The sequence below is a fragment of the Petromyzon marinus genome, chromosome 40 (assembly GCF_048934315.1).
Source record: "Petromyzon marinus isolate PM22_M1 ecotype Great Lakes invasive population chromosome 40, UKy_Petmar_22M1.pri1.0, whole genome shotgun sequence".
Taxonomy (NCBI): domain Eukaryota; kingdom Metazoa; phylum Chordata; class Hyperoartia; order Petromyzontiformes; family Petromyzontidae; genus Petromyzon; species Petromyzon marinus.
The window spans coordinates 6669945-6684708 of NC_133706.1; the positions used below are offsets into that span (position 1 = coordinate 6669945).

Consider the following 14764-nt stretch of genomic DNA (forward strand, 5'->3'; position numbering starts at 1 on the left):
AAGTAGATACGCAAACCAGATCGCTGTCAAATCGCACCCTCAGCTGCGCGCAGCCTTTCGGCGACATTTGGAGGCACCAGCCTGCTCCTGCAGGTGCGACTCCACTCTCTCTTAAGTCTGTCCTGCGCGCAGTACAGAAGGTAGGTATGTGTAAACATCACTGCTGGGGAGACGAAGGCGGCTGAGTGTGGTGTTGGCCACCCACCCATTCGTGTGCCGTGTCGGCCTTCGTAGGTGTTCTCTAAAAGCTTTTTTCCCTAACAGTCTTTTGAAGGCTGTGTGTGGGGGATCTTTGTCATTTTTTTCTTTTGTGTGTGTCCGTGTGTGCGTCTGCATGTCCGCATGTCAGCGCGCCGTGCGAGCTTGGCTTTCCGAGCACCGGTTTCTCCGCTGTGTTGAATCCGGCCGCGACTTCTGGCAGCAGCGCCGAGATTCCAAGTACGGCAATCCTGCCGTGCCCGCCGCCATCATATTTCAGGCAAGCTCCTCACGCGCGGTGGAGCGGTAGCGCTGTGGTCGGCGTATTCCGAGTTACGTTCCTTGCCACGTCGGTGGCGAGTGATGTCGAAATCGCTTCTGGGCTCCTCCCAGCCTTCACCAGGGCGCCCGAACCAACCAGTTTTGTGAAGTTTGGTCAAACAACCCCCCGTGTCTGACGCAGGCATTCATCCGGCAGTGGATTGACAAAGAGGCCCTCAAATAAGTCGTTAAGTTATCCGGTGGAGGGGAGGGCAAGCTACAAAGTCGAGCATTTGAGTTGCACTTACAGGCTGGCAAACAGGTAGTGGTGGTGTGGGAAACTGTAAGGGTAGATGTTGGAGGCTGTCCCGGAACTCAATGTTCAAGGGCCCAGTCCTACTGTTGCTGCCCATTGAACTCATCACTGCTGCCCTCACTTCCCTAGTTGCTCCTGGTACTCGTCGTCATCGTCGTCACCTTGGCCCCGGTTGCTTTTTCTAAGGCCTCGCTACGGTGATGCTCTCTCACCTCTCTCTCCTCTCACTCCTGTGTCTCCCTACACCGACCGCCATTCCACCCCACGCCCTGCACAATGAGACGCTACACACACTGCCAGTGTTTCTGACAAGAGCACCATAGCATGACTGATCAGATAGAATGAAGGAGGCAACGGCTACGTGGTGACATCGACAGCATAGGGCCTCGATGATGACATCTTCATGTTCATTGTGACTCTCTAAATTTCGCCCGTTGCTCCACAGGCCTGCCTGGCTAAGATGAGGCTGCGCGGTCCATCCCGCCTCCCATTGTGTGCGGAGGGGGATGAGGAGGGAGTAACCTCTGGATACTTGGGCACCGTGTTGGTGCAACGGGTCTGGCCGGAGGGGGCGGAGAAAGCCGCCACGAATATTCAGGCCGCGTGGCGCGGGTGGCGATTGCGGGTGGCGTATGGCCAGCTGAGGCACGCGACTCTCATCCTGCAGGTGAATGGGGGGGGGGCTGGGCACACCTGTGTGCCGCACGTGAACTTGAGCGTGTGGGTATGACCGTGTGTGCGAAGTGGTAGTGCAACGGTTAGTGCGTGGCGCTACGAACCCGGCGACCCGAGATCGATTCCCACTCGCGACCAATAACAGTGGCGAATATCTCAACCGGTCCTGGGCCTCACCTCAGTCGACTCATCCTCAAATGAGTAGCTGGTGCGGTGTGTAAACATCGCCACTGGGGAGACAAAAGCGGTCGGGCGTGGTGCTGGCCACCCACCCCCTCGTGTGCCTGCCGTGCTGACCTTCATAGGTGCTTGCTAACAGCACTTGCCCCAACAGTCTGTTAAGGCTATACGGGGGGATCTTTGTAATTGTGCGTAAGTGGGCAATGGTGGTGGCATGATTTGTGCACTGCAATACGAGCTCAGCACTTCAATTCCCAGATCTGATGCACAACATCAGTGGCAAGTGGCGTCTAAATCTGTCCCGAGCCTTGCCTAGGTAGACTATATTGTGTATGCGCATGAGATTTTTGGTAGGCAGGGTTATCCACACGCAATGTGGGCCGCACGATCCCTTTGTGATACCACCCATTGTGTACCATCCCCTTGTGAACCGCGCTGGGCTTAGCAGGCGCTCGCTAACAGCACTTGCCTCTGTGCCTCTGTATGTACGTTATGTTGAACTTCTTTCGCTGGGAGAAGGGCAACAAACTAAACACAAAAGGCAGTTCTGAAGTTAATTAGTTTTCTCGCGAGATAATCGGCAAGGTCGAAGCGGGTGGGGGGGGGTTGTACGTGATTACACACGCGGTGTTTGCGATTGTGCCTGCGATTGTCGGCCCAGGTGTGGTGGAGAGCGCGGCGGAGCCGGGCCAGCTTTGTACGCATGCGAGCTGCCGTGGTCGGGCTGCAGGCACGCTGGCGCGGGCAGACGGCACGCGCGCGGTGAGTGGCCACTGCCCCGCACGTACGGAGTCGTCGTCCTCCTCTCCACCGGGATGGCTTCTATCCCTCCCCGTCGAGTGGTTTTGTGATGTTTGAGCGCGCGGTTCTTCCTCTTCCACGCTCAGCTCCGAGTGTTCCCTTCGTCACCGGCCTTTCGCAGCCGGTCACCATTTATTCTAGTCACCATTCATTCTAGTCACCTGTACTAATGATTGCAGCTTCCTCTACGTGACCTGATTCAGTATCCTTGATGCTTTGTCTGTGTCGCTTCTTTCCAAGACTTCCTTCAATTCCTTGTTGCATTGCCCTTCCCTATCGAAGGCAGTGATTCCTTCTTCTTTATTGTTAAGAATCCGCGTTCCTTTCACACCCACAAATTGCTACTGATTACACCGAATGAGTTTGGAGAGTTTCCCCGTAGCCTTGAGCAACCGTTAAAAACTTTTACATCCACGCATGACATCTACTCAAAGTTACCTTTCCATAAAATCCCATAAAATCTACTTGCCTTTCTTATGCTATTTGTTGCGCACGTTTGAAATTTACTTTGCTCAGTCGGTGTTAGCCGCTGAGGTCTCATTTCCTCTTGTTCCGTGCTCCCTGTAATCATTCCCATTCCGCTGTAACGCATACCGATGCCCACTTTATTGAGGGTCTATATTGGCACGGAGAAAAATAAAGACCCATTAATTGATCGTCATATCCCCAAATAACACTCCTTCCTCCGCGGTGTCCCCCCAACTCAGATTTCGGGAGCTTCAACCGCGAGAGGCGCGGCCGTCTGCCGCCCCGCCGTGCCCCGCTCGCCCCGCTAGCCCCGCCGACTCGCGCCCGCCGACTGACCCCGACCCGGCGGCAGTCGTCCTCTCGACCGGAGGCCGCCACCCCGGTGACCGGCGTTCGGGGAGCGCCGCCGCGGGGTTTGACGCGGGATCGGGAGGCTCGGCGGAATCCGACGGAATTGGCGGAGGGCGCGAGGCCGCCGAGGCGGCGTCGCGGGACGACGACGGCGGCGACCGGCGGCAGCGGCGGCGGCGGCCACCGGTGGCGGAGGAAGAAAGCGGGACGAGTCTCGTGGTCGCGCGAAATGTGACGGGCGACAACGGCATCGTGCTTGCAGAGGAGTCGCGAGGCGCCGATGCTGCTGCTGTTGTTAGCGATGAGGATGGCGTCGGTGGTGGGAATGGTTGTGAACGTCATCGTGGTGTTGAGAATGAACTTGACAATATGAAGGAGGAGGAGGACGTCGAGGATCAGGCGAAGGGGGTGGTGTTGAACGAGGGAGATGAAACTGTGTACAGGCGACATGGAGATGATGACAAGGACCATGATGATGATGATGGTGTCCTCCTACGAGACACATCAGTAGACACTGTCTCGATGGATGAGACGTGTCCCAATCCTGTCTCGGCTGGTGAGGCAGAGGACAACCCTGTCTCTCTTTGCAAGACGATGGACAACTTTGTCTCCATTCTTGAAAGCATGAGCGATGCTGTCACAGCTCGTGAGACAGCAGCTGGACTTGTGTCTCTTCCTGAGACGACGAACAAACCTGTCTCCCCATACAAGGAACCTAATGACATTGCCACCCGTACCAAGACGGTTAACAATGTTGTCCCTGCCGATAAGACAGAGGATGATTTTGTCTTCACCAACGAGACAGAAGACATTTCTCTCTGTCCCAGTGAGACACCAGACCAACCTGCCTTTGTGCCTGAGACACTGGACGGTTCTGTCTACCCCAAGGAGACACAAGACCAACCTGTCTGTCTCCATGAAACCGCGGATCGTGCTGCATCTCCAAACAGAACAACAGACGGTTCGTGCTCCCATCCCGAGACGACGATGGAAGTCCTCGTCTCTCCCGGCGAGGACCCACATGGCTGTGTCTTCCACCACGAGGCACCGGGCAGTCCTGCCTCCCGCTGCAAGACGACCGACGGCCCCCTCGCCCATCAAGAGGCAATGGAGGTCATCGCATCCGCCGACGATGCGGCGGACGACGCCCTCGCCCGCCTTGAGACCGCGGACGACGCTCTCTTCTTGCCCAACGTAACGCCGGTCGACTCGTTCTCCTGCCGCGAGACCACAGACGTCTCGCTCTCGCCTCGTGACACGACGGGCGTCTCCATCTCGTGCCGCGTGGTGGCCGCCCGCCGCGTCTCCCTGCCCGCGACGCCGGACGTGCAGGCCCCGGCCGCCGAGACGCCGCGCGTCCCCTCGTCGCTGCCGGACGACTACCTCCACCGCCTGCTCGACACGCTGGACGAGGGCGACTGCGGGGAGCTGCTGCGCGAGATCGCCCAGAACCTCTACAAGAGGGATGGGGAGGAGGAGGAGGAGGACGACGAGGATGAGGACGACGATCGGGACGACGACGGCGACGACCGCGACGGCATGGACGCGGACGCCGAGGAAGGCGGCGGAGCCGCCGACGGCCGCGACGGCGGACGGCGGGCGGAGCGGCGGAGCGGTGCGGCGAAGGGACGGCCGGAGTCCGTCGAGCGGCGGGCGAGGTGGACGGGGCGCCCCAAGTTCGCGCCGCCCGCCAAGCCCGGCGCCGGCGCGTCGGCAGAGGACGCTGCGCTCGCGTATCGGAGCCGAGAGGTGTGTGTGTGTGTGTGTGGTTTTCATAACGCGAATTGGATGTATTAAGCGGTGATGAATGTATTAGAGGAACACGTTAGGGAAGACGCGGATGCGAATTGGATATAACGCGGTGAAGTGAACACACAACTACTTCACCCGAGGTAGGAATAAGCGGTCGTACGGCTGCCTCGTCGTAGCGTCGCACAAAGCGGGATGCTGCTGGATGCTTCTAGACGCTACCCACGCACCTCAGTCTTTGTTCAGCCTGTGTACGCATCTCACGTGTTATTGCGGACTGTGCTTTACCCTATGTTATTATTATGACGCGAATTTTCCATAACGCAGTGTTATTCACGAACGCAACTCTCCTATTATAGCAGAACCAACTGTATTACATTTTTAGGTTTTTTTTATATGTATGTATGTATGTTCAACTTCTTTTGCACTGTACATCGCCAACTGCGCTAATCGGAGGTGTGGGGGAAGGACAACAAACTAAACACTAAAAGCAGTATTCAAGAAATTACACTGTCAAAATAAATTTCTCGCTCAAATGAGTGTTTAAGGCGGCGCTCACGCCAGCGGCGAAAATTTGACGTCCCTACGGCTGGGGGTGGCTCTACGCGTAGGACAACCCGCTGTTGACTTTTCCAAAAAGTGGTACTTATTTGATTGACCCACCCACCCCGGGGGTATGATGGGCCGAGTCAAACCCCTCCAACCAGGAGTTGAACTCGCAACCTTCCGTTTGTGAGCCGCTCGCCCTACCGCTGAGCCACCGGGCCAGGTTGTGTGTCGCGCGCGTATATGCACATACACTCGCGTTCACTGCGCGAGTGTATATGCGGCCGTCTGGAATTGCTTTCCTTCCGATATTAAGAAACCACTTTTTTGATCTAGATTGAAAACTCATTTCTTTAGAACTGCTTTTTGTGTTCAGTTTGTTGTCCTTCACCAGCACCTCCGACTAGCACGGTTCGCTACGTACGGTGCAAAAGATGTTCAACCTCGTGTGCAGGAGCGAGGTGGATTGTTGCATGGTGAGGCCATCAGTCCAGCAGCGGAGAGTTAACGGCCCATGAGATAAACCCATAGCTGATAGCAGCTCGTGAGGTGTGTAAAACGTTATTGGGGAGGGTGACAAATGAAAACCTCCGAACGTTCTCACTTTGCACGTCCACAGACGATGACAACCCCACCACCACCGTCGCCGCCACCACCATCGTCGCCACCAGCAGCGGCGGCGGCGGCGGCAAAGGAAGCGGCCGAATCGCGAGTGCCGTGGTCTCGGCGCTCGGTTCAAACGAAGTTGACGGCGGAGGAGGTGGACGCCCTGCGCCGCATGATCGTCATCAAGCAGGAGAACCTCGAGTCGGAGGGGCGAGCCCATCACATTCCCGGGCTGCAGCTGCAGCACTTCAACCTGCCGCTGGGAGAGAAGAGGCTCAGGGCTTTCGGGCCGGGCGCGTCGACGGGCAGCGGCGGGATGCACGGCTCGGCCGGCAGGTGCTGTCCTCGCGCCCCCATGCAATGCCAGTGCGATTCGAGAGTTCCGTCGCAACACCACCACCACCACCACCACCCGACTCGACCCAATAGTTTTAACACGTAGTAGACTTTTGCTGCCAATATTATTCATGATCAAGATTTTTGGGTTGGATCACGTAAGTACCAACACATGCAAATCAACTGTGATTATCAATCTATTGTTATATAATTACAATAAACCCCCCCCCCCCTCCCTCTGCTGTCCTTACCTGATTGGCTCAATGATGGCGTCATCTTGTTCTATTTAAGACCGGAAGCAGGTGGATCGTTTCACTATTCTGGCCGATGATGCTGGATGTAATTTACCAGCAAAACATCGTACTACTCAAATTGTAAATATTGTGGATTTACTCTCTAACACACTGGTGGGCTGAAATAGTAACCAATCGGTGCATTTTGTTTACGTGATAAACTTTACTGGTTGTTTCGGGTGGTGGAAAGTACGACACATTTATATTTCCGCGATCTAACCCAAAAAAATGTATTACCAATCCAGTTAAACTGTCACGTGCGATTGTTTTTCAGGCCACCGGTCGGTTGGAGAACGTTTCTCGCCACCAAATTTTAGCAATTGGATACGTCAAGCATTCTCCGGTCATGAAACTAGGAAGTCAGGATGTAGAATATCTCCATGTTAAGATAACACTATGCTAATAGCAAGGCTGATGGTAGCTAGGCTGAGAGCTGGGCTAGTAGCTGGGCTGGCAACTAATCTAATGGTTGCTGGGCTTATAGCTAGGCTGTTAGCTAGGGTGGTAGGGAGGCTGATAGCTATACGGGGATAGCTGGAGTGGTAGATAGGTTGATGGTAGCTATGCTATTAGCTAGTGTGGTCGATGGGCTGATGGTAGCTAGGGAGTAGCTAGGAGTGTTTCAATACTCGTTGAGCAATTCGATAATCTCTCCTCTTTACAATCTCGTTAGTCTTGTGTTTTTCATTTTATCTGTCTTGTGTGTATATGTTCATTCTCCCCATTAATCTTAATGTAGCATTGGCATACAGTCTTGAATAAATCGTTAATTATAGTAGTAAAAATTACACACACAATACAATGTATTGTGAACCTATATATTCTAGCTGTCCAACTTAACGTTGAATGTTTAATGTAAAAGTGTAATTGTTACTTCCAATGCTTGGTTGACCAGTGGCGAAGTGGGTTAGCGTACTTCACAATGAACCTGGCTGCCTGAGTTCAATTCTTGGCCACGGCTAACATCAGTGGAGAGTGCCCTCCCATGTGCCACCCTTATCCATTCACCGAACCACGCCTAACAGCCTTGGCGAAGTATGGTCAAACAACCAACAACCCCCATGACTGAAATAGCGTGGGGAAGCCGTCATTCAGCAGTGGATTGACATCGGCTATGTAGGTGCCAGGTGGATTATATTACACATTGCAGGATCACGAGGGTTGGCGACGGATTAAGGGAAGCCTTCATCCAGCAGTGGGTTGACCCCGGCTCGCGACGATGACGACGATGGTTGTTGTTAACCCTTTCCCGTTCCAATGACGTACGTGTTCGTCATCGTTTTTTGTTACTGTGTACATTATCAAAACGAAACCGGAATAAAAACGAAAGTAAAATAACTTTATCGGTACTGAGGCTCCCACAAGGCCATGCGGGGGAAGGCTTTTGGCACAGTTTGGCGTCAGCTATCGTAGAGCGCGGTCGTGTCGCTACGGTTCTCTGCGGCGAGTACGATGTATTTAGAACCAGCTGCGCTACGCCTTACAAAATAAAATTAATGCTGAACCGCTTGCGCTTTCCTGAGATTCGGCGATGAACGGGACACTCACTCCAGCAACTTACAGTCGTCTCGGAACAGAAGAGGGTTAATCGCGATGCGATGTTGGCGCGCAGGGTGCACCTGAAGAGGCGTCTGCGCAACTTCCTGAGCAACAAGCGGGTGGCCGACAAGAAGACGTCACATGATCGTCCCGCCGGTGCCCCGTCCACCACCACCACCATCGCGACCTGGCGGTGGTCGCAAGTCGGCAGTGTCGCCATCCGGGAGAAAGAGAGCAAGGGTGAGTTGAGTGCGTGGGAGAATAGGTTCGTAGGTGGGTGGGTGAATAGGTTCGTAGGTGGGTGAATGGGTGGGTGTATAGGTTAGTAGATGGGTGAGTGAAGGAGTTGAATGAGTAGGTGGGTGGGTTAAAGGGTGAGTGGGTAATTGAGTGGGTGAACGAATGAACGTGTGGATGAGTGGGTGGGTGGGTGTGTGTGTTAGCGTGCGAGTGGGTGGATGCGTGAGTGAGTTGGTAAATGGATGGGTGAATACCCTATTGGATGGGTGAATACCCTATTGGATGGGTGAGGGGCGGGTGCGCGAGTGGTGAGTGAGCGAGCGAGCGTGGTTGTTGTCGAGTGCAGGCCATGAAGAACCCTCCGATGTGGAGATCCCAGCGTTCTGTGGGCTCCCACCGTCTTCGGGCCGTTCGGTGGGGAAGGCGGAGAGGTCCGAGCGGAGGGAGCGGGCGGCCATGGAGCCTCCGATTTCCCCGTCGCAGGTGACTTGCTCACGGTGCCATATTCACCCAGCCCCCAGCGATTCACCCCCAGCGGAGACTAGATTCCGTCACTTGCCATGATCCAGTGTCGCGAGTTTGCACGCGTGTACCTATGTGTGTCTGTATGTATGTGTGTGTGTGGTGCTGGCCACCCACTACCCCTCGTGCACCGTGTTGGCCTTCATAGGTGCTTGCCAACAGCACTTGCCCCGACAGTCTGTTAAGGCTATATGGGGGAGCTTGTGTCTATGTGTGTGGGGAGCACAGCAGTATAGTGGTTAGCGTGCTGCACTGTGAACCTGGCGACCCGAGTTCGATTCCCGCTCACGGCTAACACCAGTGACGATTATCTGAACCGGTCCTGGGCCTCCCCTTGGTCAACTCGGCCTCAAATCAGTACATATTCTTTGGGTCTTTCGGTAAAGTCACGTAGATAGGTTCAAAGAAAACAACAAAAAAATTACAAAAAATTACGACGTTTCGATCACAACACAAGCGATCGTCATAAGGAGGAAAAAAGAGGGGGAAAGCTGCTGAGGCAGACTGTTTTAAAGGTTTAAAATGGGTGTAGCCCAAGGGTCATAAACGAAGTGGGCGGGGCTAGTTATGTTAATGTGAGAAATTAGCATGTTAATGTAAGATCGGAGAGCGAACGTAGAGTGGATGCCTGGATGGCATCTGTCTCAAAATTTTCCATGAAAACATTGGCTACAACTGGAGATAAGGGAGAACCCATTGGGGTACCTTCAACTTGTTTGTAGAAAGTTCCATTCCAGGTGAAGTATGTGTTGGTGAGGCAGTGTCTCACCAGGGCCGGTACATCAGCATTCAGTCCTTGTGGACCAAGTCTTCAATGATTGCAATGGTGTCAGGCACAGGAACTTTGGTAAACAAAGAGACCACATCGAAACTAACGAGCAAATCACCTGGAGATAGTGAGATGTCCTTAATTAGCGATACCAAGTGAGCTGAGTTGAGTACAACTGAGGTGGTCTTACCAGTGAATTGTTGTAAGGTCTCAGACAGAAATCGGGCCAATTTGTAGGTGGGTGAATCAATGGTGGAGACAATAGGACGAAGGGGTGTACCTTCATGGATTTTTGGTAAGCCATACAAATCTGGGTGGTCTAGCAGCAGAGGGTTTTAAGGAAAACCGCTTGGTTGGTTGGATTAGAGATGTCGAATCGGTGATGATATTGTTGGTTTTCGTAACGAGGCTGTTGGTGGGATCTCTTTTAATTGTCGTATAGCTACCATCATTAAGTAGGTCCTGAATGTTGTTATTGTATGTGTTTTTGTCCATGATGGCTGTGGCATTGCCCTTGTCGGCTGAGAGGATGACGATGTCATCTCTCTTTTTTAATTGGGAAAGCTCTAAGCGATCATTATTACTAATGCTGCTAATAGGTGTCTTTAGCCTTTTTTGAGGCTTGCAGCGATTTACGATCTGCCACGTCTGCAGTGATGTGTCCCAAACCCTTAAGGGCTACGTCGACCTGGGCAATGATATCATCAACTGGGATGTGTTTAGGAGTGACTGCGAAATTCAGCCCTTTAGCTAGGCTGTCGGAAATTAGACCGCTACTCTGATTGATAACAATCTTGTCACCGTCTAACTTTTTAACGTGCGGATCTGATTTCTTCTTGGACAGGAGGTTGAACTTGGAAATCAGGTTATCTTTGCATTTAACTGACATTGAGGCGTCTGAAGAGGCTGTCATGTTATCTACATGTTCCCAATAAGATGTAGACATTTTTTCCGTCAATGTTAAGTGTGATTTTCAAGAGTCTTGTCTAAATTATCTTGTTCAAATCGGAGCAATCTTATTTTCTCTGGGATCAGGGCTAAGCCGGCCCTGAACATTATCCGTTTAGCATTGATCGAGTCGCACACATTCCTGAAGAGATGCCGCGACACCAAGGTAATACTGATCACCTTTACATTGACATCTGCTGCTGTCACTTCTCCCAGTGCTAAACCGGTCTACGTGACTTTACCGAAAGACCCACAGAATATGAATTCCTGCAGTCACGAAAGCTTTAAGTCAGGATTCAAATGAGTCCCTGGTGCGGTGTGTAAACATCGCCACTGAGGAGACGAAGGCGGCCCGGTGTGGTGCTGGCCACCCACCCCCTCGTGTGCCGTGCCAGGCCTTGATAGGAGCTCGCTAACAGCACTTGCCCCTACAGTCTGTTACAGGCTACACGGGGAATCTTTGTACGCGAACGCGTGCGCGTCTGTCTGTGTGCGCGTGCATCTGCGCGTTTGCGTGCGCTTCTAATAACGCGTGTCCCGCGTTCGCAGCCCGACACCCCCCTGTCGAGGAAGCGGAGCATCCGCTTGGCGCGAGAGGTACCGGGAGGAGCGCAGGGGCAGTGGAACAACAGCACGGGGAAGGTGGCCGTGCGATCGGGCGACCTGCAGCGGCTCGATGGCTTCCTCTTGCACAAGGTGAGTGTGGCGCCTTTGCACCCTCGCAGTCGTGACCCGCTCAGAACCAGTCTCCGATCGCCGTAACGATTGTCCCGTGCGGCTCGCCCGATGCGTGGATCAGGTTGTATACCGCGGTTGTTGTTGTTGTTGTTGTTCGGCGAGATGTCATCTCCCTCGCCCGGTGTACAGGAGGTCGTGGGTTCGATGCCGAACCTTGACGTCTGCTGTATATTTGGAGTTTGCGGTGTTCTCTCTCTCCCCGTGGTCACGTGGACTTTCTCCGGGTGCTCCGGTTTTTCTCTCCACATCTCGAATCAACAACGTCACGCGTTTAGAGTCTTTGGCTGCTATAAATTCCCACGCGACGATAAGCCACTTCTCGTTGAGCTATCATTTGTGATGGCCAGGTCGCTTCTGAAAAAAGAAAAAGCTCAGAGTGAGCCTGAGCTGGTCAAATGAAAAATAGTTTTTCGTTTTCTCTGCCCCCTCCTCATGTCTCGGTTTGTGCTCTGTACCGGGCTCATGTTGAAATACAATAAAAACATGAACAGTAAACGTTAGCTTTTAGTTTTAATTGTATTTAGCCACCGCGTGCGCTCTTTCCGTTTGTATCAGATCAGCGATCTCCTTGTGGATCCCTCCCAAGACTCGGAGGCGGACGTCCTCTTCAAGAACGCCCTCAAGGATTTCCGTGGCAACGTCCAGAGCCTCTACTCGGCCTCCCTGGTCAGTGCCGCTTAGCGCGCGTCAAAGACAAAGATAGCTCCCGTCATAGCCTCAGCAGGCTGTTTAGAGCAAGTGCTGTTGGCGAGCACCTGTGAAGGCGTGGCCCAAGGCACGCGAGAGGGAGTGGGGTGGCCAGCACCACGACCGCCCGCCTTTGTCCCCCCAGTGGCGATGTTTACAATCACGTGAGGCCCTCGTTTCAGGCTGAGTTAACTCTGGAGGTAAACCCAGGACTGGCTCAGATAATGGTCACTGGTGTTGGCCGTGGGTTTGAAGTCAAACTCGGTTCGCTGGGTTTGTAGGGCGGTTCGCCAACCTCCACACTGCCGCCCGCTACCTGGATTCGAACATAGGTTGTCAGCGGTGCCGGCTAAGCGCTCGGACCTCTAAACCATCCGTCCACCTCCCGGCGTCGTCGCGCGACGTTGAACGCCGTCGTATTGGCTCGGTCCGTTTCTCCCTCCCGACGCAGCGGACGGAGGTGACGGCGTTGACCTACAAGGACCTGGTGGACAACTTCACCCGGGTGCTGGAGAAAGGGGTCCCCTCGGGGGCCGTACGACGGACAACCAGGAGGGCGGCTCGTGGGATGAAGGGGGACGCGGGGGGCACGGGGGGCACGGGACGCCCGTGCCTGCCCGTGCCGATGGGCGTGAACACCATGCAGGTGTTGATCGACGAGTTTGTGAGAGAGGCGGCGCGGGAGGAGGAGGCCCTCAACAGCAAGGTGAGGAAGGTGGTGGGTGAGGTCGTGATGGACGAAGCGATGGAGGTTAGTGGTGGTGGCGGTGATGATGATGGTGCTGTTGGAGGTAGGGGTGTTCGTGGTGATGGGAGGTTGTGGTGGTGAAGGTGGTAGTGATGGTGATTTTGGTGGCGATGGTGGTGATGGAGGTGGTTGCGGTTGCGATGGTGGAGGGGGTTGTGGTGATTCATGGCCGTGGTCATTGTGATGGTGGTGATGGAGGAGGTGATGGTGCTGTTGGTGATGTTGGAGGTAGTGGTGGTGGCAAACCTGTCAACCCCTTATCAGTGCCTACCTTATTACACACCAATTCAGACCTTATTGGTCACCCCCTGCCCTTGAAACGGCTGTGCGCCGAATGGACCTTGAAACTCAATTTCCCTGTACAAGAATGCGGGTGAACCGTATGGGTTGACGGGTAGTGATGATCAGGGCTGTGGTTGTTAATGGTGATTGTAACCATAGCAATACAAACGGACTACAGGCGGGTCCCCGCCTTTACGACGCCGCAATGAATTCCTGGTAACTGCCGTCGTAAATCGGACTGTCGAAAATGGGACCCTACTTTCCCGTAGACAGGTAGAAACAGTGGAAACATCACTTGCCCCCGACGTGTCTTTCCTTTAATCGGCCGTGTTTAACAGGGTTGAACGGGTAAAAATCAGCTAAAGGATTTGAGAATAGCAAAAGCTCCATGCCAAATCACATCGGAAACCAGGCCGACTCTGCTCAAATGTGTTTGAACATTCTGACCCCGTATCGCTACTGGACATCTGTGAAAAAGAGCTTCATAGCTCATCGGATTCCTCGAGTATAAATAATTATTCTGATTCTGGTCGGAGTCGTGTCGGGAGATGCGTCGCAAATCAAGTTTGAGTGTCGCATATCGATCCATGGTGGTATTGTATAACCGTCGTGATAAATGTGGATCGTGGTAAATTGGACGTCGTAAGGCTGGAAGCCCGCCTGTGTATATATAAACACATTCGACGTCAATGTTCTCCGCAGGTGGCCAGATTTGACAAGAAGAAACGGAAAAAGAAGGAAATGGAAAATGTGAGTTGTGAGTTATGAGCTATCATCACGTGTGGCCATAATCCAGGTTTTTTTTTTGGTTAGATTTGTCCCTCCACGTAAAATAAAAAGTATATTTTTGACACAACCCATTGGTCAAACACTATTACATTGATTTAACACGTAGGAGGCTTTCGCGAGCAATATCATCCATGACAGTTTATTTTTGGGTTATATCGTGTAAATATAGAAAAGTGTCGTTAAACCCGCCACCACCCAACACGGCCAATTCGTCAGGTTTGTCACGTAAACAGAACGTGCCAATTCGTTACTAGTACAGCACACCGGTGTGTTGGAGAGTAAATCCACACCATTTACAAACTGAGCACGACGTTTCGCCAATAATTACGAGCATCATCAGGCAGACGGCCAGATTTGTGGAGGAATCCTCCCGTTTCGTTCCTTAAATAGAGGGATAGATGTAATGACGTCACTTTTGAGCACTTCACGTGCGGAGGGTTGGGGATTAATGAACGCATATACATTACAATGGGTATCCACGTGTGGCCAGGTCACCTCTGGTAAAAAAGAGCTAATGGCTCGGTGAGTTTCACCCGGTAAATACATGAATAGATATAAATAGTACTTTGAATTGTTTTACTGTTGACTATTGGCCTTTGTTGCAGCAACACCCCTTCTAGGTCAGGTCACATACGGTACTTCTCCATCGATCATTCACGACGACGATGTTGTTAACGGTGTTGATGACGATAGTCATGTTGGTGGTGCTGATACTGCTGTTG

General features: G+C 53.1%; 1 protein-coding gene across 2 annotated transcripts in view; it reads left to right on the forward strand.

Moving 5' to 3' along the window:
• The window catches only part of LOC116950796 (unconventional myosin-IXb-like), a 103801-nt gene that overhangs the window by 66692 nt on the left and 22345 nt on the right, over positions 1–14764 (forward strand). For both annotated transcript variants that reach the window (XM_076073067.1, XM_032968870.2), the window contains 11 exons: positions 350–478; positions 1221–1442; positions 2292–2392; positions 3139–4999; positions 6165–6487; positions 8393–8559; positions 8906–9042; positions 11348–11494; positions 12092–12202; positions 12675–12929; positions 13956–14003. In XM_076073067.1, coding sequence (XP_075929182.1) covers positions 350–478; positions 1221–1442; positions 2292–2392; positions 3139–4999; positions 6165–6487; positions 8393–8559; positions 8906–9042; positions 11348–11494; positions 12092–12202; positions 12675–12929; positions 13956–14003 — 3501 coding nt within the window. The remainder of the gene's footprint in view (positions 1–349; positions 479–1220; positions 1443–2291; positions 2393–3138; positions 5000–6164; positions 6488–8392; positions 8560–8905; positions 9043–11347; positions 11495–12091; positions 12203–12674; positions 12930–13955; positions 14004–14764) is intronic.